The sequence below is a fragment of the Monodon monoceros genome, unplaced genomic scaffold, assembly GCF_005190385.1.
Source record: "Monodon monoceros isolate NGI ecotype Baffin Bay Population unplaced genomic scaffold, NGI_Narwhal_1 Super_Scaffold_21, whole genome shotgun sequence".
NCBI lineage: Eukaryota > Metazoa > Chordata > Mammalia > Artiodactyla > Monodontidae > Monodon > Monodon monoceros.
Window position 1 is genome coordinate 162,780,746 of NW_021703778.1, and position 26,402 is coordinate 162,807,147.

The window sequence follows — 26,402 nt, forward strand, 5'->3', positions numbered from 1 at the left end:
TAACCACTGGACTTCCAGGGAAATCCCAAGAACCGGAGGGTTCTGATCAGGCCTGGTGTCCCCAAGGGCTGAAGGTCAGAAGCGAGGTTCACCAGAATAGGTTTTCCCTGCAGCCGAGGAACGGTTAACTTTTCAGTCCTTCCCCAGAATGGACGGAGACCCGGAGCCGAAAGGGCACGTCCTGTCGGAGGCCAGAGGCCCTGGCTCTGGGATGTGCAGACCTCCCTGACCTTCACCTGCGGTTGTGATGATAAATATGCAAAGAGCAGCACTTGCCAAGGGCCCAGACACACCAGGCATCGTGCCCAGCGCATCACACGTTGTTCTGGGCAAGGCACTCCTGTGGCAGAGAAGTGAAACCCACTCAAACGAGCTTAGATAAAAGGGGGCTTAGTGAAAGGCTGCCGGGAAGTCTCCGTGATAGGAGCAAAAGGTCAGCCGGGCTTTGCAGGCAGCAGACGCTCATCTCTGCACACAGCTCAGCCTCCTCCCTAAACCCTGATTCCCGCTCCGACCTGCCACCGGCCAGGCTCTGACTCCCCGACCTGGTGATCTCATAGTTGGACTAAGTTTATGAGGCATATGTGTCTTCTATCACTAGTGTCGGCAGTGGTTCTTTTTCTGGCACTCTACTCACTTTTTACAAAATGAATAGAATGTCATGAATATCCAAATCATTGCACAAGCCCTGCTGTTCAGACAGCGATGATATTGCTGAAACGGGGCTACTGACCTACAGGCTCAGCACCACGTGATCGCCCAGAATGTTTGCTCGTGAGCTGATGTAAGAAAGTCTGAGTTTGCCCTTGGAAAAGCCAACGTTCAAAAGGTCTGTGTAGGTATAAGCTTGGGCCCACAAAACTAACATAGGGGGCAGCTCGGCACTAAACTGCATGCAGTTGATTCTGAGTGCGAAAGGAATCTAGGGAAAGCAGTGATAGATAGGGGTTAGATTTGCAGAGGTTCTCAGACATATTTGTAGTATGTATATGTTTTAATATTTTTAAAATATGTTTAGAAAAAGCATATGTTCTATAGTGCTTCCAAGTCTGCCTGTAACTTGCTTTTTCCTTTACATTATATAATGAGAATTTTCCTACTTATTAAAAATTCATTGAAAACTCCAGATTGAACAGCTATCCAACAGCCCGTCTTTAGGATGCCACAACAAAATTCGCCCACTGATCTCACCAGACTTTCTAGCTGTTTCCATGGCATCTGGAATACTTGGCTGCATTTACTCGTCCCCTCTTTGTTCTGCCGGTAGCCCAGGGCTCCTCACGCGTGAAACCTTTGTCACCTTTGCCTTCAGGGTCTACAGCCCAGTACCTGGCCTGGCCCGGGACCTCTGAGGATTGTAGGAGTGGACGCCTGGCAGAAGGCATCCCCAGCTGAGACACAGGAAGCCACAGGGCCAGCAAAACATCTGCCTCAGTCCGAGGGCAGCACAGAGGCAGTGAGGGCACAGGCCCTTAGGGGAACTGCGACCACTGAGCTGAGCTTGCCCAGTGCCGGTGGGCACAGACACCCACAGCCGGGCCAACCGCGAGCCTTGCATGACAGTGTTCCACTTCTCCCCTGGCCTTGGCATTGTGTAGGCTGCAGAGAATGTTACCCACTTCCTTGTTTTGTTTTTTTTTTGCGGTACGCGGGCCTCTCACTGTTGTGGCCTCTCCCGTTGTGGAGCACAGGCTCCGGACGCGCAGGCTCAGCGGCCATGGCTCACGGGCCCAGCCGCTCCGCGGCGTGTGGGATCTTCCCGGACCGGGGCACGAACCCGTGTCCCCTGCATCGGCAGGCGGACTCTCAACCACTGCGCCACCAGGGAAGCCCTACTTCCTTGTTTTTAAGCATAAAGACCTATGCTGCCACTGAGTTCCCTAATAGGCCCTCAGACCCCAGGGTGCAGCTCCTCACCCCTCAGAGCGGCATTCGCTTTGGGGCCTCTGCCCTGCGAGGTACAACCACCAGGCCTATCTTAGGGGCAGGGGAGTGGTTCCTAATCACCCAGGCCCCGGGCCCATTTCCCTGAACCCCACTGTCTGTTCCACTCTTGTAGGAATACAAATCTGAGTGGTGGAAAATGTGTTCTTTTTTTCTGTGCATGATGGACCCCCCTGCTATCCTGAGGTGGGCAGTCCAGCTGGTGGTCCATCACTTATGGAGCTCTTTGCCCTCCTTTTTGCCTCCCTCTTCTCATTTTCTCACTTATTCTCTTCTTGTCTTTAGACCTCTTCCCATGGTTCAGGATGGAACCAGAGAAGTACAGTCCTAGGGTTGGTCTCTCCCGTCAGTGTGCACCAGGACTGCGGAGCCCAGGGGAGTGTAGGTGAGGCCTGAATGTGTCAGGAAGGCTCCACCAAACAGGTGACACTTGACCTGAGTGTTGGAGGATGAGTAGGAGTTTGCCAGGTGGAGAGGGTGGGAAAAGCATTCCAAGCAGAGGGAACCACATTAGCCGAGACCTGAAGGTGTGGCAGCCCGTGGCATGTTCGGGAAGAAGTGAGCAACAGAGAGAGTGGGTGGAGGTTCAGTAGGCGGCACTGGAAGGGTGTACAGGGCCAGATCCCACAGGCCTTGAATGCCAGGCTAAAGGTTAGGAAGCGATTCTGGACAAATAGCAATCAAGGGCAATCATACGCCCAGCATAGAGCCACAAGGAGTAGAATGGATTGGGGGTGGGGTGGGGGCATGGAGGCAGCCTATGGCCACCATCTAGGTGAGCGGTAACAGGAGTGTCCGAGCATGGGTGGGCGGTTCTCTTGATCGTCTACCCCATAACTTGCACCTTCTCCCAAAGGAAGGGTCTTATAAGAACTTGGAGGTGAGCCTCGGGGGCCTCAGCTCACCTATGGGGCTGCAGCCCAGTCACCTTAGACTGGCCGCCTGCTGCTCCTTGCTAAGAAACCTTCCAAGGAGACCATGCGAAGTACCCAGGAGAATGGACCGGTCATGGAGGGGTCATAGCTGCCCAAGAAAGTGAAGCACAGGGCCCGGGCAGCCCTCAGGAGAAACCCGCCTGGATCTAGGGAGAGCCTGGAGACGCACCCTCCCCCTCTGGGCTCTCCACGTCCTCAGGTGGTGGCTGGCATGGGCACAGAGCCTGGCGTGTCAGAAAGTCCCACAAAAATTTGTCGTCTCTGATGCTGTGGAGACAGCCGGCCACGGCACTTCCAGGCTTGGGAGCCTCTGCCCAGGACAGGGCTGAACCATGAGTCCCGCCCTGCTCCCCTGTGGATGCGCACGGCTCTCTTTCAGTCAGTTTCTCGGCAGCCCCACTGTCCTGGGATTACACCTTGCTCACCTTCATTGGGTTTCTGACCCCTTTGGCCAGCAAGGTGGCAAACACCCACAGCCCCGAGAGTGCCCATCCCTTAGGGTGGGCACGCACACGTGCACACACATGCACGGCTGCCCTTGGCCATCTTGCAACATCTCCTTTCTTTCAATGTCAAGAGCCTGTTGTGTTCTTACCACATTCCCCATTCTGGGGTGCTCACCACCCCACTACTCACTCACGCCAGGAGAGCAACCAGGATGGGAAGTGTCGCAAGTTCCTATGAAGGGCGGCCCAGCACACGGCTTTATTTATTTATTTATTATTTTTTAACATCTTTATTGGAGTATAATTGCTTTACAGTGGTGTGTTAGTTTCTGCTTTATAACAAAGTGAATCAGCTACACATATACATGTATCCCCATATCTCCTCCCTCTTGCATCTCCCTCCCTCCCACCCTCCCTATCCCACCCCTCCAGGCGGTCACAAAGCACCGAGCCGATCTCCCTGTGCTATGCGGCTGCTTCCCACTAGCTATCTGTTTCACGTTTGGTAGTGTATATATGTCCATGCCTCTCTCAGCTTTAGAGCTAGTGTGACCTAGTTCAAATTCCAGCTCCTGCACTCGCCGCCCCGGTGGCCGTTCATCTCCCTGGCTTTCTCATATTCATCTGCCTGCGGGGACAACGTGAGGACTTATACCAGAGGCCTGTGGTCAGGGATCGGTGAGATGGTCCCTGTAGAGCAAGGGATCCCCAACAGCCAGAACGCAGTGCACGTTTGTTCCTCGTATTGTCTTTGATGCTGTTTTTGGTGGTTTTCTTACTGATGACTCCCTCCCAGAGGTAAAGAGCCCTGGGTGAGAGGCTGGAGGCATGGCTCAATCACTAACAATGAATTTGCACTATCGATCTCTGAAATGAACACGTGGAATGAGACCTGGGTTCCAAACTCCTCCAAAAGGAGCTGCTTGAGGGAGCTTGCAGTGACCTGCCAGCCAAGTGACCTTGTTCTCAAAATGTGCTCCTGTGGCCTTTTGGGAGCATCCCGAGCTTTTGTCAGATTCTCCATAGAGCCTGGTACCGAGAGGTCAAGAACTCCTCTGAGCTAGTCAAGCCCCAGCGCCCTTTCAGCTTGGACGTCCCATGCCCGTTACCCAGAACAAGCCTGGCGCTGACCATCTGTGCAGGCCTGCTTTGGTGGCCCCAGCTAAGGGCTGAGTCAAGAGCAAGGCATGTGCTGGGACTTAACTCAGCAGTGCAGGAGCTCCAGCTCTCTGAGCTGGGGGCACAGGGCAGCTTCCTGTTTTAACACTGAGATTGGCCAGAGGCAGAATCATTTTGCAGAGGGCAGGCATTCCCCCACTTGGGTGGTCAGGTCTGAGCTCACTGGCTACAATCCATAGTTCATTCCTCCTGCTGTGACAACTGCAGTGGCCCAAACAGGCCCAAAGCAACTTCTCTGTCAGGACCCCATCCTAGGGATGACTAGATGAAGGCCTAGAAAGGTCCGGTGACCTGCCCCAGAGCACCCAGCCGGTCAGCATCGGGAGCTCCGGGGTTCTGCCCCCTCCATCCCCGTACGTACCTGCACCCCGGGGCATGGGTGCCCCCCCCACCGTGGGGTCTCACACGCCAGGGGACAGGACTGAAGCTGAGCCTGTCGCCAGCACCGTCCAGGCCCCAGCCCGACACCGCAGGGGAGGATGGCGTGGGGCTTCCCCTCTCAAAGCAGGAAGTAGTGGGAGAGGTTTAAAACAGTCCAAGAGGGGAAACCAACCCTCTGAGCGGTGAAGCAAGCACTGCGTGGCCTTCCCTCGCCCTGCCCCCCGTGCAGCCCACAGACACCGCCCGGGCCAGGCTGGGGCCCGGCTTCAGGACTGACCGCCTCTCCCTCCCTCATCTCGACAGGCTTCTGGGACTCCTCGCTGAACCCCCGGCCAGGAGGTGGGAGCCCAGTGGGAGCGCCCCCCGCCTCCATTCTCAGGTCATCCGCCCATTACGAAAACTGCTCGTGTGAAATCGAGCTGTCCATAGGAAATGGCCACCTGTGGTTTGTGAATCCAGTCTTCATCGAGGACTGCGGCAGCTCCCTGCCGGCTGACCAGCCGCCCCCGGGAAGCTGCCCCTTGCCGTCGCCTCCCGCCTCCGAGGCTACCTCCCCCACCTCCAGGTGGGCCCCTCGCCGCCCAGCTCCCCCTCCCCCGCCGCTCCCTCTCCATCCCCCCAGCTCCAGCCGGCCTCCTCCCCCCGGCCCCCCTCTGGCCTGCCCTCTGCCCGGTTCTCCCCCAGCGTCTGCCCCCTGCCTGGCACCCCACACCCCAGGCCCCCCGGAGCTTCCAAGCCAGCCACCCATGACAGCCTGTGAGAGGCTCCCGCGTCCCCTCGCAGGCCTGGGCCCCCTCAGGGAGGAAGAGATGAAGCCGGGGGCAGCCCCCAGCCCCTTGCAGTCCCCCGTCCCTCCAGCGCCCACGAAGAAGAGCCTCCCTGCCGCCCCTCCCAGACGCCGCATCGCGGAGAAGGCGTCCCTGGAGGACCAGAGTGCAGGGAAGGCGGACAGGGGGGTGGCAGCGGATGGGGACCCGGTGGGTCTTTCCAGGGCATCTCCGCTCCGCCTGCCTCCCCAGGGGACCTCCGGCAGCCCTGGGGACAGGCCTCAGAGAACCACAGAGCAAGGCCAGGAAGCAGTGGCCAAAGCCGGCGATCTGGGCAGCATGCCAGAGCCTCCGAGGAATATTAGACAACCCCCAGTCCCACCTCCCAGGAAGAAACGGCTCTCCCGGCAGCTGGCCTCGGTCCTCCCAATTCCCCTGGAGACTGCCGAGCTTTCCACGGACAGGGAGGCCCCCGAGAACCCCAGGCCCGGTCCACCTGGAGAAGGCCAAGGTCCTGCCCCCACGGCTGGCACTCAGAGCCCGCATGCCCAGCCCGGGGCCCGGCCCCAGAGCACCCCGGAGTTCAAGGGCTCCCTGGCCTCCCTCTCGGACAGCTTGGGGGTGCCCGCCTCTGCCGCAGACCAGGACTCCTACTCGACCAGCAGCACAGAGGAGGAGCTGGAGCAGTTCAGCAGCCCCGGTGTCAAGAAGAAGTCGTCAATGATCCTGGGCAAGGCCCGCCACCGCCTGAGCTTCGTGAGCTTCACCAGCGTCTTCAGCGCCTTCCTCTCCAACAACCGCAAGCTGTACAAGAAGGTGGTGGAGCTGGCCCAGGACAAGGCCTCGTACTTCGGCAGCCTGGTGCAGGACTACAAGGTGTACAGCCTGGAGATGATGGCGCACCAGACCTCCAGTATGGAGATGCTGCAGGAGATCCGCACCATGATGACCCAGCTCAAGAGCTACCTGCTGCAGAGCACCGAGCTCAAGGCCCTGGTGGACCCCGCCCTGCACTCCGAGGAGGAGCTAGGTCGGTCCGCGTCCTGGGGCAGGGGCTGGGAGCGGGTGGGAGCCAGGGATAAACCCAGATGATCCTCCCTTTCCGTGAACTAACCCCTCTGCTGTTCTGTCTCCTCCTTCCGAGTTCGGCCCATGGGCCCAGTTAGATGGCAGAACCTCAACCACCTGAGAGCTGGGCAGGACCCCACCCTCAGGATGCTCCTGGTTTTGTTAGGGAGACAAGTCACCAGGAGCGATTAGCGGCAAGAAAAAAAAAAAGCACTAACACACATGGCTGCTGAGGGTCAGAGGCAGTCCCTGCAGGAGATCTGGTGGCTGCAGAGATGTAGAGACCCTAGAGGGCATGGACCCTCTTATTCTGTAGATGAGGAGAAAGGCCCGGGAAGGGGAACGGACTTGGTCAAGGTTACACGGGAGCCAGGGGCGGTGGGGAAGCTGACCGCAGGTCCCTGCCTCCGGGTCACCACGCCTCTAGCTGCAGAGGCTCTGAGGGCCTGGAAGGATAGACAGGAGTGGGGTGACGGAGGCAAGGGCAGCTGTGTGTCGTCCTGTTGAAGAGGCTGGAGAAGCAAAGGGGAAGAGGGAGGCGGCAGGATGAGGACCAAGACAGCCAGGACCAGCCCTAGACCCAGACATGGGCCAAGCCTAGGCGTGCATGGCAGGGAAGGGTTATCTTGGCCTCTACTGAGACTCAGCCATGGGAACATGGGCCCCTCCCTCACCTCCCAGGGATAGAGCAGCTCAGGTGTCTCCCTACAGGGACAGGACTTGGGACCTCCCCTGCTGGGCCAATAGCTGAGACCCTGGGGATCGGACAGAGCCAGAAAGACTTTCCAAGAATATTTCCCTACTGTCAACCAAAGCTGAACATTGCCTTGGTGTCAAGTTGACGTGGGTTCAAATCCTTGTTCAGGCCCCAACTAGCTGTGTGACCTGCACCAGCAGAGCCTGAGTTGGTCCATCTGTGGAGTGGGGATTATGGCATGTATGTTGCACAGTCGCTGTGAGATCAGGGATGACTAATTCTCATTCCACTAGCTGATCAGGACGCCTCTGGGATAAGATGACATTTGAACAATGAAGGAATAAGCCATGTGGATAGCCACATGCATTTCTCCAGGCAAAGGGAATGGCAAGTGCAAAGGCCCCAAGGTCGGAGCAAGCCTGGCTGGTTGGCAGAACAGCAAGAAGGCCAAGGTAGCTGGAGCAGCATGTGCACAGGGAGCAAACAGGTGATGAGTGAGAGAGGTCACAGGGACAGGTCACAGAGGGGGCTTGTGGGCCATGGGAAAGACTTCAGCTTCTATGGTGGATGAGATGGGAGCCATTACAGGGCTCTGAGCACAGGAGTGTCATGATCAAACATGACATAACAAGATTATGCTGGTTGCTGTGTTGAGAATGGACCAAAAGAAGCCAGGGCAAGAGGCTATTAATATAACTCAGGTAAGAGATGATGACAGCCTAGGTCAAGGTGGTAGCCATGGAAATGGTAAGAAGTCAGGTTCTGGCTATACTGTATTCTTGAGACTAGATTCAAATGGATCTGGTAATTGAAAGAGACACATCAAGAATAACTCTACCAAACATTTACTGGGCACCCAGGTCCCCCAGGTACAGCTGCACAGGTTGTATACTGCACAACTCCCATGTACATAGTGCTCTCTGAGGTGGTATACTAGTAAGCAGCCCTGTGAGAGTTTCATGTGTGCCAGGCCCTGTGAAAAGCGTTAGATACCATGTGTGGCTCCTGCGCCCTTGGCAGTGTTGGCTTTCTGTTGAACATACTACACTGTGTCACCTGTCAGAACTGTGGGCTGTACCTGCCGGGGCTGGGAGTATGTCCTTCCAGGGACATGGGGTGGGGAGAGCCACACTGTCGGGCAACAAGACGTGGGGGCAGGATCCCTGCGGCTGGTTCCCTCACCCTCCTGCTCTCGCCCCCCTGCAGAAGCCATTGTGGAGTCTGCCTTGTACAAGTGTGTCCTGAAGCCCCTGAAGGAAGCCATCAACTCCTGCCTGCGTGAGATCCACAGGAAGGACGGCTCGCTGCAGCAGCTCAAGGAGAACCAGCTGGTGATCCTAGCCACCACGACCACCGACCTGGGCGTGACCACTAGCGTGCCGGAGGTGCCCATCATGGAGAAGATCCTGCAGAAGTTTGCCAGTATGCACAAGGCCTACTCGCCCGAGAAGAAGATCTCCACCCTGCTCAAGACCTGTAAGCTCATCTACGACTCCATGGCCCTTGGCAACCCAGGTAGGTGGGCAGCCGGGAGGGACCCGGGCTGGGGGCGCTCTCCGGATCCCTGGAGCAGCGATATCGTATGAGGCTGTGACCCCTTCCCCTCGACAACTCCAGAGCCCTTGGAAAGCACTGGAGAAGCCTTCCCAGAATCAGAAGCCTGTTGGGGCAGGAGTAGCCACGGTGGGTTCCCTGGGCGCCGGGAGGGGAGCCATGGTTGGCTGCCACACTGAAAGCAGCCAAGGAAGCCAGCCCATACTGTGCCTTTGTATGAATTAGGAAAAGGTGCTATGTTCGTTTCCTAGGGCTGCCACAACAAAGTTCCACAAACTGGTGACAGCAGAAATTTATTGTCTCACAGCTCTGGAGGCTGGCAGTTAGAGATCAAGGTGTCAGCAGGACCCTACTCCCTCTAAAGGCCGTAAGGAAGGAGGTGTTCCAGGCCTCTCTTCTAGCTTCTGGGAGTTCCTTGGCTTGTGGCAGCATCACTCCAGTCTTTGCATGGTGTGCTCTCTGTGTACGTGTCTGTGTCCACACTTCCCCTTTTTATAAGGACGTCAGTCATATTGGATTAGGGGCCCACCCTACAACAGTATGACCTCATCTTAGCTAATTATATCGGCAAAGACCTAATGTCCCAATAAGGTCACATTTCGAGGTACTGAGGGCTAGGACTTCAACATATGAGTTTTGGAAGGACACAATTCCACCCATAATGGCCACATAAATCAGTTACAGAAGCCAGTGGGGCAGTTACGCTGGTCTGGTCAGGTGTGCCCGAGCTTGGCTGGGCTGACTCGAGGGTCTGTGGTCAGAGGGGGTCGTTTGGAGGCTGGCTGGGCTAGGATGGCCTTGCTTATGTGTTGGGTGGTTGATTGGCTACTGACTGGTCTCGGATGGGGGTGACTGGGCCACGTGTTTCTCATTCTCCAGCAGGTTAGCCCAAGCTTGTACCCATGGCGGTAGTTGGGGTCCAAGTGAGCAAGTACAGCCTGCAAGGCCTCTCGGTATGGACTTGAACTGGCACAACGCCGGTCTGACACATTTCACTGACACGTTTAGTCACAAGACTAGCCCAGATTTAAGGGGTGAGGAACCAGACTTCCCTTCTTGATGAGAAAAGCTGCAAAGGCACCTAGCCAGGGGTGCAGACGTAGGGAAGGGCATCATTAGGACCATTTATAATCAGTTTATCCCAGCGCTCCTCCAGGCAAACAAGCACAGGCATCACTGCACCGTGGTGCCCACCTTACACTGAGCACAATGCTGGCTGGATTTCGTCCCCTGACTACCCCTTCAGCTGGATGTCCCTGTGCAGTAAGCAACCTGCGTAACTGTACATGACAGCCATGGTAATGGAGAGTGGAAGGATTGTTAACCTCTGTAGCCATACAGACTTAGGTTCAAATTCCTGATCTGTCACTTACTACCTGTGTGACCCTGAGTGATTTACTTAACCCCATAAGACCCAGTTTCCTCATCTGAGGAAGCTGTTTTACAAAGAGGCAAAACTAAGACCCCTAATGGTTCAGAAGCCACACTTGGTCACTTGTGGGTATTGGAAACAGCATATGTAAAATGTCAACCTCAATGCATGGTGCCTAGCAGGCTCGACCAGTGGTGGCTGTTTTAGGGGAGGGATTCTCCATCTGCCTTGGAGAAGAGCAGGCCAGTGTGGCCACAGGCCAACAGAAAACATTTGTTAGTGTGTGACTGGGGGATGGTGCAAGGTCCCCTCACCCTAGAAAAACTTCCTCACAGGCCTGGAACAGGCCACAGTTCCAGGTTGGAGTCACTCTTTTGGATTAAACTGACTTGGGTCCAACAGTCAATTGTGAGAATGAATACTGTTCCCTGTAAGCAGATACCACCCTGAGTTACAGCTGCACATTAACCCTTTATCATAATATTGGAAATGTGATTGGAAGAGAGAGGGTTGGAGCAGTGGAGACGGGATGCTGAAGTGGAGGGTTTTCTTCATGGAGTGGGAGTCAGACCTCGAGATCGGGTGTCCCATGCGGTGTAGAGTCCAGAGAACAGGCCAGCGTGTGAACTCCACAGCTGAGAAACCGCCTCAGAAATCTCCAAGGAAGTAAGGTGGGGGTCAGCAAGCAGCCTGCACCCCCCAGAGCTCTCAGAGGTGGACCTGCTCTGCCCCAGGGGTGTGGAACCCGGGAAGCTGTCCAGGAGCCCACAGCAGCGATGTGAGGCTGGAGGTTAAGCCCCCAATGTGGCGTGGCAGAGGGCTGGCCAGGAACCTTCTCAGAGCGAGGCGGCCCCAGATCAGCAGCCGGGGAGGGAGGCAGGCTCAGGGGGTGTCCTGCGTGGTGTGTAGAGGGGGCAACTGGATCAGGGCAGGAAAAGAAACAAAGCCCCGTATAGGACCCTTCGCTGGGAGCAGCCTCAGCGAGAACAGACAGGTGGGCCTAGGACCTTGGAGGAATGTGGAAGAGAGAGATCCAGGCTTCCTTCCCAGCTGTGTGATTGTGTCCAGGTAACTTCGGTGCTCTGAGCCTCAGTTTCGCCTGTGTTAAGTCAGCACAGCTACACCCACGTTACAGGGCTGTTGTGAGACTGAGATGAGTCTGCAGTTTGCATCCAACCCAGTGGCTGGCACTTAACAAGGACAGTTACCTTCCCCTCTGAACTTCTCATTTCGGCAGTCATTCTCCCTGCCTTGAGGGGGCTCGGGGCAAAGTCAGGGCCCAGGGCTCTACGGACCCTGAGCCGTTATCAGGGAGGCAGCTTTGGGCCTGAAATGGGCAATTGTGTCCTCAGCGAGTCCCCGTTTACTCAGAAGCCTTGAGCTTCCCACAGTTCTTTTAAACACTCAGTGTCTTGGCAGTGACTTCAAACACTGTTTTGCTGACAATGAATTTACTTACTAAAAACTTACCGGCAAGCAGGGAATGGGGGAGGGAATGGCTAAATCTGAGGGAAAAGAAAGACAGAGAGGCACTGCCAGAGCTCAGCCCGTGAAAGGCTGAACAGAAGAAGGACGCTCACAGTTTCCTTGTCCTTGGCTGGCAGGGGCAGGGAGACAGGAACCTCTCCTGACTGAGCAGCCAGCTCCAGGCAGGGAGACTCTGAGCCCAGAAATTCAGGACGGGATCAAGGCTCCGTGTGAAGATTCCCCACCAGGAACAGACCCACCAGGGACAGATGGGTTTCTTGGCAAGAGCCAGACAGTGGGTTCCCCTCCCACTGCTGAGTGAGCACTGGCCTTGTGAACCCAGTGGCTCCCGATCTTACCTGTGCCCCGAGCAGGCCTGGGCTGCCCCACTTGGAACCTCAGCCTCTTCCCCTGAGAGGAAGCAGTTCTGCCAAGAAGAGCAGGAGTTTGAGGGTTCATTCAAGGACGTGGGTTTGAACCCAGCTTCGGTGCTGTAGCCTTAGACTTGAATCTCATGGGGCCTCTGCTTGTGTGTAAAATGGGGATGATAAGACCTACCTTGCAGGTTGCCGTGCAGGGTAGAGGTGGGGGGAGCACATAGAAAACACCTGGGCTGCGTGGCCCCAAGGAGGTACTAATCTTCCAGAGCCTCTGGTTTCTAGCCCCGTTCAAAAAGAGGCTGGGAACACCTCTCTCGGGGCTGTGGCGAGGCTCAGATGCGAGCAGGTATGTGGGTGAGTGTCCAGTAGATGTGAAGATGCAGGAATGGCTGCTCCAAATGTGGAGGACGCAGCCACTCAGTGGTTTCCAAGCTGGGTTCCAGGAGGCACCCCAGGGGCCACCAGAGGGACACAAGACTGGGCTTGACGCCAGACAGCCCTGCTTGTCCCTGTTTTACACACAGGGTTCCACCTGGGATTTTGTTTGAAATAACCAGTTCTGCTGCTAAATTTTTCGGTCTTTTGAGAAAACCTTTCATTTGGAAAACATTTCAGACTTCAAAAACTTCAAGAATAGGAATAGTACATTAAAATAGGAACATCCACTTACCCCTTGTGGACTGTTAATATCTTACGTCGTTTGCTTTATCATTTATACTCTCTCTATGCATATGTAATTTTTTCCTGAATCATATAAGGGCAAGTTACATACATCTTGGCCCTTTACCCCTAAATACTTCTGAGAATAGGGATATTCCCTCACATAACCACATTAAAGTTGTCTGCTTTGTAAACTTACATCAATAAAATATTTTTCTCCACTGCACTGCCTGTATTCCAGGTGGTCACTGATCTAACAAGGCTCTTATTAGCATTTCCTCCTCCAGTTCAGGGTCCAATCCAAGATCAGGTACCGCATTTGGTTGCCTCCTTTAATCTGGAACGTTACAGCCTTTCTTTGTCTTTTATGGCATTGGCATCTTTAAAGAATACAGGTTTTCCTCCCTGCCCCCTCCCCATCTTTTCTTTGTCACGAAAGTTCCTCATTTTGTGTTTGTCAGATGTTTCCGCATGATTAGACTGAGGTTAGGCATTTTCAGCCAGATCTGGACTGACTCTTAAATTCTCTTCTGACTTTGACATGAAGTGACCTTAGGACCAGGTCTTCTGCTCACAACCTCCGCCCACCCGGCCCCGCTCCCCTCCCGCACCCTCACCTCCTCACCCACCAGACGCTTCCAGAGCTTTGCTACTCTGAGTGTGGTCCCCAGCCCCGCCGCCCCCCCCCCACCATGGAAGCCCTGGGAGGCATGGGCGACCCCGTGGAGGGCACAGCGCCGGCTTGGCTGCCGCTGGCCTCCACCACTGACACCCACTCTACGCAGAAAACTGCCCTTCCCCCCACCCGCCCTGTCCCAGCCCCTCAAGTCCAGGAAAGAAGCTCCACCAGCCCGTCTCTCCCATTGCACGATGCTGGCAATAGTAACTGGTAACCACACGGCCTGGCTGCTGGTGAGACCGGCTGGGACAGTGGGAAAGGCAGAACTTAGAGACACAAAGCCTGAGGTAACGGCCAGGCTGTCTTTTCCAGAAAGGTAGTTGCTGTTAATGCCCATGATACAGATGGGCCAGGATTCAAAGCTGGGATATCCTCACTCCAGAGCCTGTGCTTCCTCCACTATAGCAGGTTTAGGGGCCCATGTCAGGTAGGGTGGGGGGTGGGGAGCTCCCAGAGACAATGGCTTTGGATAGACCTGGCCCTCTGTCCTGCAGCCAGGAGCAGACTGGGTGAGCAGACTGCATGAGGCTCGGTGAGAGCAGTTAGAACTCCTAGAATTATCTGTCCCATTACTTTGACAGACAAGCTGTTCCCACCTCTTCAGTGTCTAAGACCCAGCATTCAGGGCTGGCCCTGCTGTTGGGGAGAAATAACTTCAAACCCAAGAACTCCTCCATAAGATAGGAGTTGGGGGAAGGAAAGGAGAATGCAGTGCACACAAATGTGGGAGTCTTTCTTAAAAGAATAAAGAGCAGGCAACATCCGAGAGGGCAGTGAAGGCCAGCGGGCTGCTTTCTTCTCTTCCTTCGAGGGTCTGTAGCTGGCTCAGGCAGGGCAGAGGCGGGGGTTGGGAGACCCCAGGTGCAGGGATCGACAGGCCTATGACATTGACTGAGGGTAGACAGGACAGAGAGGGAGGTCAGTCTGTTGGTTTCTAAAAATCGATGTTAAAAAATCTAAACTGATTTCTGATGACAAAAGTCACTAATGTTTATTGTAGAAAAGGATGATTGGTATTGTGGTAGGTTTCTATCTGGTCTCTTTGAAGTAGATATAGATAGGTAGGTAAATAGATCATTAGTTAAGGAAATACTTTCTGCTATAACAGATAAACCCTGCAATCTCTAACTCAGTACAAATTTATTTCTCACGCGTGGAAGTCCAGTTGGATGGAGGAGGGCTGGGGAGTGGGGACTGGGCTCTGCTCCATATAGCCATCCAGGGATCCAGGCTGAGGGAGGCTTTCTAAGTCCCCCTGGGCATCGACATGCAGGTGACAGAGAGAGACAGACAGAGAACATATGTGCCAGGCCTGGAAACCAAGCATAACCTTGTTTTTATGCCCACAAGAGAAATGGGGTTCAGGACCTCTAAGATGTCAGGTTCTGAGGATTAGAAGCCACGTTACCCTCCTGTCTTGCATAATAACCATGTGTAACATTTCTCAAAATCCAATAAACCAGAAGGCACCATGTTAATCACTTTCTATCTGTCTTGTCACTGAAACATCACAACCACCCCCACGAGGTGTGGGCACTGTTGTTATCCCCATTTTACAGCCAAGGAAACTGAGGCTCGGCAAGGTGAAGCAGCAAGCTCAGGGTCACACCTGAGCAGGTGAGTGGGGCCCTGGGACTTGGATCCAGTTCCTGTGCTGGACTGCTGTGTTCTCCTGCCTCTCCAGGGCGCCCTGGGGTCAGAGATGACCTCAGGGAGGCCAGGCCCAATCACAGTGGCTTCATGCGTTTTCCAGCCAGGCTGGGACTTTTGGCCTCTGGTCACAGCCTGTGTGGCTGACTGGCTTGTGGGCTGAGCTCTCGAAGAGGAACCCAGGGAGCTGGAGTGATTTCCTCAGGGATCCACTGTTGCTCAAAGCAGAGCTGAGACTTAAGCAGCATCTGAAAAAGCACGAACAGCCCAACAGGGTCGCTTTGGGAAGCTCAGTGGGAGAGAGGCTGGCCTCTCGCCTCACATCAGCCACAGACTACAGGGAACCTCCCTCCCTCGGGCTCCAGCTCTTTCATCCGTGCAGCTGGGAGTTCAAACTAGACCAGTGGTTTTCCAACTGGTCCTGGAGAACTCTCGAGGGACTCGAGGGACTGGGGACATCTTGCAAGGGGAAGGGGGGAGGAGGGGAAACAGCAAACCAGCCCTGCTGTCCGACTCGATCAACCAGAGCAGCCAAGTTCTGTATAAGATCTACCCCTTAACGAAAGGATTCCACTGCAAAAGGAAATTTAAAACCTCCTGTTCTAGAGGCTTTCTACTTCCTGCCGTCCTGTGTTTTTATCAGATAAGTTCATTCATTCAACAGTTCAACAAACATTTATTGACAGTATGGATGTTAACAGGAAAACCCAGCCCCTGTTTTTAGGATGGTCACAGTTCAAGTGGAAAAACAGAGCATTCAACAGGCAACAACCATGCAGTGAGATAAATGATATTCATTCATTCATTTAGCAAGTATATTTATTTTTTAGATGTTGGGAGTAGGAGTTTATTAATTAATTAATTAATTTTTGCTGTGTTGGGTCTTCGTTTCTGTGCGAGGGCTTTCTCTAGCTGTGGCAGGCGGGGGCCCCTCTTCATCACGGTGCGCGGGCCTCACTATCGCGGCCTCTCTTGTTGCGGAGCACAGGCTCCAGACGCGCAGGCTCAGTAGTTGTGGCTCACGGGCCTAGTTGCTCCGCGGCATGTGGGATCATCCCAGACCAGGGCTCGAACCCCGTGTCCCCTGCATGAGCAGGCAGATTCTCAACCACTGCGCCACCAGGGAAGCCCTGTTTAGCAAGTATATTTATTAAACACCTACTACTGTTGAGGCATCGGATATAAACAGTGAGCACGATAAAGTCCCTGCCCTCGTAAAGCTTTCATTACCTGGGGAGAGACAGCTAATAAACAAGGAAACAGAAATAATACAAAATATATCATCAGATACTGAAACAGGCCACTAGAATGAATAAAACAGGCTAAGCGGTCTGGGGAGTGTGAAGGAGTTTGCTCTTCTGGGTTGGGAAGTCAGGGGAGGCCTCTCTGAGTTAACATGTATTTGTTTTTCCATTCTTCAATGACAAGCCCAGGGAAACCCGTTATAAGGGCACTGAACCTAGCTGGTGGGGAGTGGGGGTCTTGGGTTAAAACTTCCTGGAGGAAGGAAGTGGCTTCAGGTGGGAATCGTGGCGGAGGGTTAGGGCCAAAGCAGCCGTGTGCTGCCCCAGGATCGTTGCACCAGCCACACCCACTTTCAATAAGAGCCCAGTCAACACATTTCAAGGGGCAGTTATGATAAGATGATAGATTCTTTCCTCTAAATCGGGGTCTGCAGGCCAACTCTGGCCTGCCACCTGATTTCGTAAATAAATTTTTATCGAAACAGCCACGTTCATTCATTTACACAGTGTCTCTGGCTGCTTTTGTACAATGGCTGAGTCAAATAGTTGGGACAGAGACCATGTGGCCCATGAAACTAAAAATATTTACTATCCAGCCCTTTACGGAAAAAAATTGCCAACCCCTCTTTTAGAAAATGCTTCCTAGAAGACAAAACTTTATTTTTAATCCAGCCACTTGTTCGATGCTCACAAGGGCTCTGAGTAACACACTGAGTTTTGTTATTACCTCTGGTTTGCAGATAAGAAAAGTGAGGCTCAGAGGTAGTGGCCCGAGATCACATAGCTGGTTAAGCGGCCGAGTCGGGGGCCTCCTAATCCAGTGTCCTCACGGTTTGTGAGACCCAGGTGTGCACGCTTTGGCTCATTTTTATCAGAGCTCTTCTCCTCCAAAATCCCCCAGCTTATGAAACACGCATCAGGTCCCCAGCCAGCTCTTTAAACTATAATCGGCTCCCCCAACATCTACAGATGGAAAACAGATGTGACTTTGGCAAAAAGAAAGCAGGAACCAGCAGGAAATGCAGGCTGCAGCCCAGCAGGCCTTTCAGAGGTACAGCCTGATGGATGCGATCCCTGATCCACGCAAGACAGATGTTTCGACCACAGGTGAATTATTTGGCAGTTGTGCCCCAGCCTCCCAGTGTTGCTGCCTGAGGCCCCACTGTGTGCAGGGCTGAGCCCCGAGCCCTAAGCCTTGGGCTCCAGGCTTCAGGGAAGGAGAATGCAGCCCTAACTATCCCTAGGATGTCGGGTGGGAGCCAGTGCATTTAAATGATGCTTAAAGCTTATGTTTGTCCACAAATAGCTCTCAGGTCAGGGATCCTGTGTGGGCATTTCTCACCACATCAGGGAAGAGAGACCCAGATTCTGCTGACCAGCTGTGGAGCCTGGAGCAAATTTCTCCCATCCCTGAGCCTCAGTTTCCTCACAGTGTGCTAAGTCAGCGATGATACGAACCATCTCGTGGGAGCTAGCCGTCTGCCTCTCTTCCCCACTCCATGCTCATGTTGGTAGCTTGAAGTTGGCCGTTGTGGAAAGATTTATGCCATGCAAATTGGCAAATGCAGCAAATCAGAACTTTTTTTTTTTTCTTAGGAGAGCCGGTTGTTAAGGATTCCCGTCACACCACTGTCTAAGGCCCATAATGGATCCTAGTTTCCTTGACCATGGCCCCAACCATGGGCAAGACAGAGTGGTGCCTGGTGGGAGCACATGTGGGTCCAGTTCAGCTCACTGTCAGTGTCCTGCATCCCAAGCCCTGTGCTGGAGGCTGGGAAGGCAGTGACGGGGCAGAGGCTCAGAGAGATTAAGTGACTTGCCCGAGCTCACATAGCCTCCAACCCTGCCTTCAGGGAGTTCACAATCCGAGGAAAAGGGCAGGCTCTGAAACAGTCAAGGGTGTGGGCACTACAGCAGGAACCATCCACCTGTGCTTGAGGATGTGGGAGGGCCACGAGAAGTTAGCAAGGGAAAGGTAGGGAGGGCGGTCCAGGCAGAGGGAACCGTGTGTGCAAAGGCACAGAGGAGTGAAAGTGCGCGAGGAGTTCAGCCGAGATTCAGCACAGTGGGGTGTCCCATGGCAGTGTGATGGTGGCAGAATGCCATTCGGAGTTGGAAGTTGTCGTTCTGACTTCCCCCTAATGGGGGAAGGAGTCCTGGAGGAGTCTGTGTAGAGGCCCATCCGAGTCAGCGCCAGGCCCGGGCTCTGAGCTCTTGCTGGGAGCTCAGCATTCATTCATTCACTCACCCAGCACCACCTCTGCCGTGCATGCTCTGTGTACTGGGGAGATGGAGAGGAAGTGCTCACCGGTAGTTGGAGGGACAGACCTGGGATCGAAGGAGTCCCCTGCAGTGGGCTAGCTGAACGCAGTGTCATGGAACCAAGGAGATGGGCCCCAAAGCCCTTCCTGAGAATCAGCCGAGATTCTCAAGAAGGGCTTGGGGAGAAGAAGAAAAGGGCAAAGCACTTTCCATCCCCACCACGCACAGAGCCGCAGTCCAGAGGGCTTCCTTCCCCATCTCTCTAAGTCCTCAGACCTTGGGCTGGAGCTGGACCATCCTTCTGGCTGAACGTCACTGTCCCTTCAAGCAGGGTTTCTCACCTTAGCACTATAGACATGTGGGGACTGAGTAATTCATCTTTACGGAGGGCTGTCCTGTACACTGTAGGTTGTTTAGCAGCGTCCCTGGCCTGTGTGCCAGTAGCAAAAGCAACTCCAGACATTGCCAAATGGCCCCTGAAGGGCAGAATCACCCTGGTTGAGAGCTACTGCTCAAAAGCAAATGAACTTGCCTGATTGTACTTTTGGGTGAGCTATTAATACAATACCAAGAAAAAATTGGTGTTCTTGGAGGCGGAGTAAAAATTCAATCAGCTCTTAACCAATGCATGAGTTACAGGTGAATTCCAAAAGGCACAGAACTGTTTCACATCCATGCTGCTGGACATGCCTTGTTCCCTAATTCGTAAATCAAACAAGAAAAGAATCTCCCGTGTGCCAGAATTCTAATGATTAAATTATCAACGTGGAAGACAACTGCAGGCACAAAATAATCTTTCCCCAGGAACTCTATAGTCGTGTCTCAGGCTCATAAATGTTTATGGAAGATGTTCTCCAAAACTGACTGACTCTGTGCACAGGCACAAGAACCTTGAAAGAAATGATCAGAGAGCTCAGAGCACAGAGCTGGAATAAGAGGAGCGACATTCTTCCTTAGTGGGCATTTCCATGGAGGCGGTATAGAAGCACTCCACTGTAAATCATTTCCTAGAATTCTCACCAAAACCCCATTGGATGTCATGCTATCTGTGTCAGTTCACATGTGTCTAGAAATGCAGGCTCAGAGAGCTAGAACACTTAGCCCACGGTCTTATAGCTGGTAAGGAGTCCGGGTCTGACTCTGCTTTTCAGTGCTGTGTGTTACCAACCCCATCAGCCGATTCATTTTACAGGTGGAAAAACTGAGGCCGCCTGAGAAAGCAGAACAGATATGTCAATAATAGCTCACTTTTCCATTGCGCTCCATGGGTACCGAATCACTTTCGTATTCTTTTTCTCATTTCATTCTCTCAAAAAACGTGAAAGGCCGTCAGGGCATCTTTTTTTGTTTTTTGTTTTTGTTTTTTCTTTAGTGGTACGCGGGCCTCTCAATGTTGTGGCCTCTCCCGTTGCGGAGCACAGGCCCGGACGCGCAGGCTCAGTGGCCATGGCTCACGGGCCCAGCCGCTCCGCGGCATGTGGGATCTTCCCGGACCGGGGCACGAACCCATGTCCCCCGCATCGGCAGGCGGACTCTCAACCACTGCGCCACCAGGGAAGCCCCCGTCAGGGCATCTTTTAGGCCCACCTCCAGCCCCCTCCTTCCCCAAGGTATCTATTACTGTCAAGAGGCTCTGAGCCCCGGGAACATCTCCCACAAAAGCAGTAGTGATGTTATTCCTTTCAGAGGTATTTACGTTTTAGAAGAAACCCTAGGGAAAGGGCACTGCTTAACCCAAAAGAATGAAGGTTGGAGGGGAAACTTTAGGCCTGGTAGCATCTGGTCGAGGGAGGGCTTCACTTCTGCAAGTGGAGAGAGAGATGTGTGGTTCCCAAAAGACGTCAATGTTAGACAGACATCTGCTTCTGGGTGCTTCCATGAATAAGTGTGACGTGAACTTAACTGAAGGCGTTGCAGGGGAAGAGCTGGGAAAGGGGAAGGGGCTGGGTCTTGCCCACGCAGCAGAGGGCACTTTTCTCAGTTCCTTCTTCCTAAACCCAGACTGTGTCTCAGGCCTCCCGACCAGGCTGATCCCAGGGTCACCCTCTGTCATGAGAGTCAGGAGAAAACAGGAAGGCTCCTCTTCCAGGGGTGACTACCCCCCACCCAGCAAACCACCGTCCCCTTGCCCTGGGCAGGGAGCGGCTCACAAGGAGAGCCTCACACTCACCACCTTCTGCCTCCTTCCTCTCCCAGGGAAGTCCTACGGGGCAGACGACTTCCTGCCGGTGCTCATGTACGTGCTGGCCCGCAGCAATCTCACGGAGATGCTTCTCAACGTGGAGTACATGATGGAGCTCATGGACCCTGCCCTGCAGCTGGGGGAGGGTAAGTCACCACCCCAGGCCCATCTCCGGAACCCTGGGGCCCATCGCCCACTCCTGACCCAGCCACACCAAAGGCTTGCTGGAGGGCCCAACAATTACCTCCTGGATGCCAGACTCCACTAAGCCCTGGGACACAACAGTGCCTGACACAGCCCCGGTCCTGGGGGACTCACAGACTAGCAGGGGAGCTGGGCCAGTAAAGAGACCTTGTCACCTATGCTAGACAAGGGAAGCCCAGAGGGTACCAGAGCACGTTACTCAGGCTGTGCAATCAGGGAAGGCTTCCTGGAGGAGGTGATGCCTGAGCTGAGCATTGAAGGATAAATAGGGGCCAGTCAGATAAAGAAGGGGGAGAGGCAGTCTTTACAAAGGGAACAGCAGTTGCTGGCAGTGTACAGGATAAGGGAACAATGGTCAGCTCTTAGACAGGGGTGGCCCTGGGGACTCAGCCCCCTGCTCATCCAGATCTGGGCCAGGTACCCGTCAGTGGGAGGAGGGTAATGCTGTGGTGTGGGCAAGAGGCCATGCACTCTCCTGTAGGATGATGGCAGGGGTGTAATTTGTCCCACCCTCACCTTCCCTTCCCTTTCCTCCTTCCTACCACTTCGTCCCGTACACTTAGCCTCGGCCACCCCTCCACCAAGAATCCCTGAGGTGCAGCCATCCCAGATAGCAGTTCTGAGGGAGCCCCAGGCTCCCTCTGAGACACCACCCCCAAAAGGGTGAAGAGACTCTTAGGCCCCCAGTGGCCCCTTTGGGCTTTGTGGTTCTTGAGATAAGCTGGCCCTCTTTGCATCTGTTTGCATTTTTAGACCGTGTCGGTCTCTGGGGGGGACAGTATGACGTGGCTGGTTCTGTGAGTTCTTGGAAGCTCAGGGGAGCGTGTAAAGCTGTGCAGGACTGGCCCGCCCCCGTGGATTGTTGTAGAGTCATAGAGAGTGTCAGGGAAAGAGCCCTTTGGCGGGTGGAAGGATGGAGCGAGGCTGTGGGGCTCTGCACTTGATCTCAGCACTGGCCGGCTCTCTGGCAGTGGTCAGCCCTGCCCAGGCCGCCGTGGCTCCTGTTCCGTCCACAGCCTGCATCCTTGCTGCCAGACAGGACTCCAGGCCAGGCGCAGCGGCGAACAGGGACAGGACAGGGACATCCTTGGCCCAACTACCCTCTCCTTATGGACCTGAAGCCCCCCGCCCCAATCCTGTCATAACCTCCTGCGATCCTTCTTCCTGTTCCCGAAAGCCACAGGGGGTTCGGGTGGGAAAGCTGAGGTCCTGCAGGCAGGAGAGCTAGTCTGTTCGGGGCTACATTAAGTATTTTTAAAAATTGAAGTATGGTTGATTTACAAGGTTGTGTTTCAGGTGTACAGCAAAGTGATTCAGTTATATATATATATATGTTTTTCAGATTATTTTCCATTATAGGTTATTACAAGATATTGAATATAGTTCCCTGTGCTACACAGTAAATCCTTGTTGCCTATCTATTTTATGTCTAGGACTACATTAAGTATTTTTGAGGCAAGCCAAGTACAAATGAATACATAAAGATCTTAAACATTCCACATTTTCTGACCCAAAGCTGCCTGAATACCCTGCAGCCTGCCCCTTTTAGACTTAAGGGTCAGAGCCCCTGCCCCACCTCTGGACCTGTGGGGAAATTTCTAAGGGATCTATGAGGTGTTTGCTGGAGAAAAGATGGCAGGGCAGAGCCTCGCATGCCACCACGTACCGCCCCTCCCAGCAGACCCTGCCCAGGGCAGCTCTGAGGACCATGCTGCACACACACCAGGAGGTGGGCCGTGTGGCATGGGCGCCTCTCTCTCTTCCTACGCCCATAGCCAGGGTGGGAGGTCACAGCAGCCAGGACAGCCCAGCCTCACAGGTGTTGGACTCCAACAGAAGGATGACTTGGGGGTCTGCAGCATGGGCAGGAGCTTCCACCCAAGTCTGCCAGCTGGTAGACCTCCATCTAGACATATCTGGGCCCAAGAGCAGGAGGATGGAGCGCCAGGCGGGCAGTGTTCCTGAGTTTCCCCAGCTTCACCCTCCTGTCTTTGCTGGGGGGTGGCCCACAGGGTGCTCCGTCACCAAAGCCCCTGAGGTGCAGTGAAAAGAGGGGCTTGCCTGGGAGGTGGCGGGGTGGGGAGAAGCAGAGCCCCTGCTGGCCAGTCCCCGCCCGTGATGCTCTGCCGAGTCAGACATGCCCGGGACAAGGGCAGGCCCCTGGGAAGTCCCTGCTCTTGAGAACTTGTTACTCCATCCTAAGAGGAGAAATAACACAGGGTGTAGAAAAAAGAGCAGTTTGGAGGCTGGATTTGGTCCCAGTTCTGCCTCTGATTGGCTGGAGACCTTGGGCAAGTCACTTAACCTCTCTGGCTTGGAAAAGGGAAGGCATTGGGCTAGATTTGGGGTTTTCAGACCATCTGGGCACCTTCTGCAGAGGCAGCTGGGGGAAGGATGAGAGATGGAGGGGGCCTCTGCCTTCTTGTGTTTCACAGTCTGAACAAACACATCTGCATTCACCAAAAAGCCTGCAAGACCGTCACATTCTTTCAACCGGTTCCCCGTGCTGGAATTTGGCAAAGATTGTGACTGGGTCCCACTTTTTCGCAGCAGGCTTCTGGAGAGTGAGAGATCAGGGACTTCCTGTAAGAAGTAGAGAGGAACTGAACACTGACCTGATGGGACCCTGACCCCTTTCTCCCCCGTCTCTCTGCAGCTCCCACCACTCTGGGCAATTACAGGGCAGATGGGAGACCCAGGCAGCTGCTGGGCACCTGACTGGAGCCAGCTCAAAATACAAACCTCTCCAGAAGCACCCTCATAGATTCCTTTGCCCACATCCCGTCTGCACCCTGGCTGACAGCTGGCCATCCTGGGCTAGTAATCTCTTAAGAGAGGCAATGAGGTTTTCCCATCAATGGACAGCACCCTCTCCCTGAAGAGAACGCTCGACTCCAAAACTCACAGTGCGAGGAGTTGCCTGTCACCTAGTGGTCATGGCAGGAACTGCAGGACCCCCAAGTCCAAGGGAAGTCTACTGGGAGAGCCAGGAGGCTGTAAAAAAAAAGCAGGGCTTGAGCAGGCAGGAGTGCACTGGCAGGGCTTAGAGTTCCTCCCCTTTGCCCAAGAGGGTGGGGAACCTCCAGAACAGCTCCCTTAGGTCACCTAACCACCGTGCAATACTCGCATGTTACCGAGCACTGCACTTTATGTGTATTGATCTCATTTACTTCCCTTAACGTGATGGATTTTGCAGATGAGGAAATGGGAGCATAGAGGACACTAACTCACCTGGGAGCACAGGGCTCTCTGCCGAAGACTGAGACCTAAACCCTGCTCTCCGACTCCAAAACTGACCATTCGCAGTCAGCACACTGCACTCAGCTCCTCCCTTCCCAGCCAGGGGGGGATGTGATCACGATGGGAAACAGGACCGTGGGGGAATGCCAACTAGAGGACAGGGCTCTCTGCCAGCAAGGGCTGGAGGCACCAAGGAAGGCTTCTTGCACACCCAGGCTTTGAGCTGGGCTGGAAAAGGAGAGCCATGAGAGGTCTGCTGGCCCTTCTCTGATAAGGGACACCAAGCCAAGTTCCATGCTGGCCTTGATATACCTATTTCAAAAGCTGTCTTCTTCCTACACTGCCATGCAAGGGCGAGTGATCCTGTGGCAATAAACCCCTTTATCTCGTCCCCCGCCCACCCCAGTCAGGGTATGAACTTTTCCCATACTGGTTGTGAAATTTGTAGGAATATGTAGACAGCTTCATCCAGTGGAGCAGTTAGGAATGCTTTGGGCTGCAAATAATTACGATGTAACTAATAATGGTTTAAGTCAGAGTGAGGGACTGGTTTGTCTCTTGCATCAAGAAGTCCTGGGGTAAGCAGCTGTTAGATAATGTGGCAGCTTTTAGCCCTGCCATCAGGAAATCGTAGACCCAGCTCTTTCCATTGCTCTTCAGGATGTGAACTTTTGTCTTTGTGCCTATCACCTCTGATCACAAACAGCCGCTGTGCCTCCAGGCTCACCTCTGTGTTCCAGAAAAGAGGAAGGGGGACAGACAAAAACCAGAAGGGATACAGTAACTGAGTCTGCCCCTTGCAAAAGGCTTTCCTGGAAGCGCCACTCAGGGACTTCCACTTACATCTAAGTAGCCAGAACGGGGTCTCCTGCCCTCTACCCTGAACTACGAGAGAATCTAGGAAGTGAGCATTTTCAGTTGAGTGTGGCTTTACCCCACAAAAGTAGAGTTCAGTTAATTAGGAAGAAAGAGAAGATGGGATTTGGGTGGCTCACTAGCAGATGGGCCTCATGTCAAAACTCATTGCCCTGGTACCCAAAGGGCTGGGGAGAGGCTTGGTGAGTGGGAAGGAGGCCCAGGGAAGCACTGCAAGACCTTGGCCAGGCCACCCTGCCCCCTCTAGAGTGAGGGGCGAAACAAGGCTAGTGCTTCTGAAACATTTTAACCAAAGCCTCCAACAAGCCAAGGAGAGGAAACTTGTAAGCATCTGTGCAAGTTATTGTCTTTTATCTGAACACTTCGTGTAAATTTTGTAGTCTGAAGTATTTCAAAGCTTAAATTAGGAAACATTAGGTATTAGGAATGTGTGTGAATTAACTTAAGGTAAAAAGAAATGGGGAAATAAATGAATCAAAGTTTTTACTTTCCTTAAATCTTTAAAAAATAGTGTGTGATAGTATGACCGTAATTAAAATTTTCTCCACATATTTTTAAGTCGTTTTTTAAAATAGGGTATATATGACACATACAATGTGGAGTCTCCCAGCCACCCATGTCTCCAAGGCGCCCCTTTCCCCACCCTAAAGACATCCGTGGTTCTTGTGTATCTTTAGATTGTAAAGCTCATTGTAAAACTAAAAACTCATTTTAAAACATCACTTAAATACAAGCAAGAGTTACGTCCCAAAAGGAACGAGCTTTGATCAGGGCCGTACAGATCAGGGCTGGACTTGAAGCTTGTGAGGCTGCGGTGGGCACAGAGCTGAAGTTGGGCCGGTGACCAACGGGGCGGCAGGCGCCTCCTTGCAGCGGCGATGGGTGGGGCTTAGAGAGGTGGGCGGGGCGGGCCGAGCTGGGACCAGCCCCCTCCCTTTGGGGGTGGGCGGAGTCGGTCCTGGCTCAGCCTCCACACCCTTTCCCCCCGCAGGTTCCTACTATCTGACCACCACCTACGGGGCCCTGGAGCACATCAAGAACTACGACAAGATCACGGTGACCCGGCAGCTGAGCGTGGAGGTGCAGGACTCCATCCACCGCTGGGAGCGCCGGCGCACGCTCAACAAGGCCCGGGCCTCCCGCTCCTCCGTGCAGGTGACGCCTGGGGCAGAGGGTGGGAGGGGGGACGCCTGGGACAGACGGTGGGAGGGGGGA

The 26,402-nt window shown here is 54.0% G+C and overlaps 1 protein-coding gene across 1 annotated transcript in view; it reads left to right on the top strand.

The window, feature by feature from the left end:
• Positions 1-26,402, top strand: part of RIN3 (Ras and Rab interactor 3) — a 117,703-nt gene that overhangs the window by 87,432 nt on the left and 3,869 nt on the right. The window contains exons 6-9 of the mRNA XM_029237445.1: positions 5,189-6,682; positions 8,624-8,932; positions 20,882-21,013; positions 26,179-26,342. Coding sequence (XP_029093278.1) covers positions 5,189-6,682; positions 8,624-8,932; positions 20,882-21,013; positions 26,179-26,342 — 2,099 coding nt within the window. The remainder of the gene's footprint in view (positions 1-5,188; positions 6,683-8,623; positions 8,933-20,881; positions 21,014-26,178; positions 26,343-26,402) is intronic.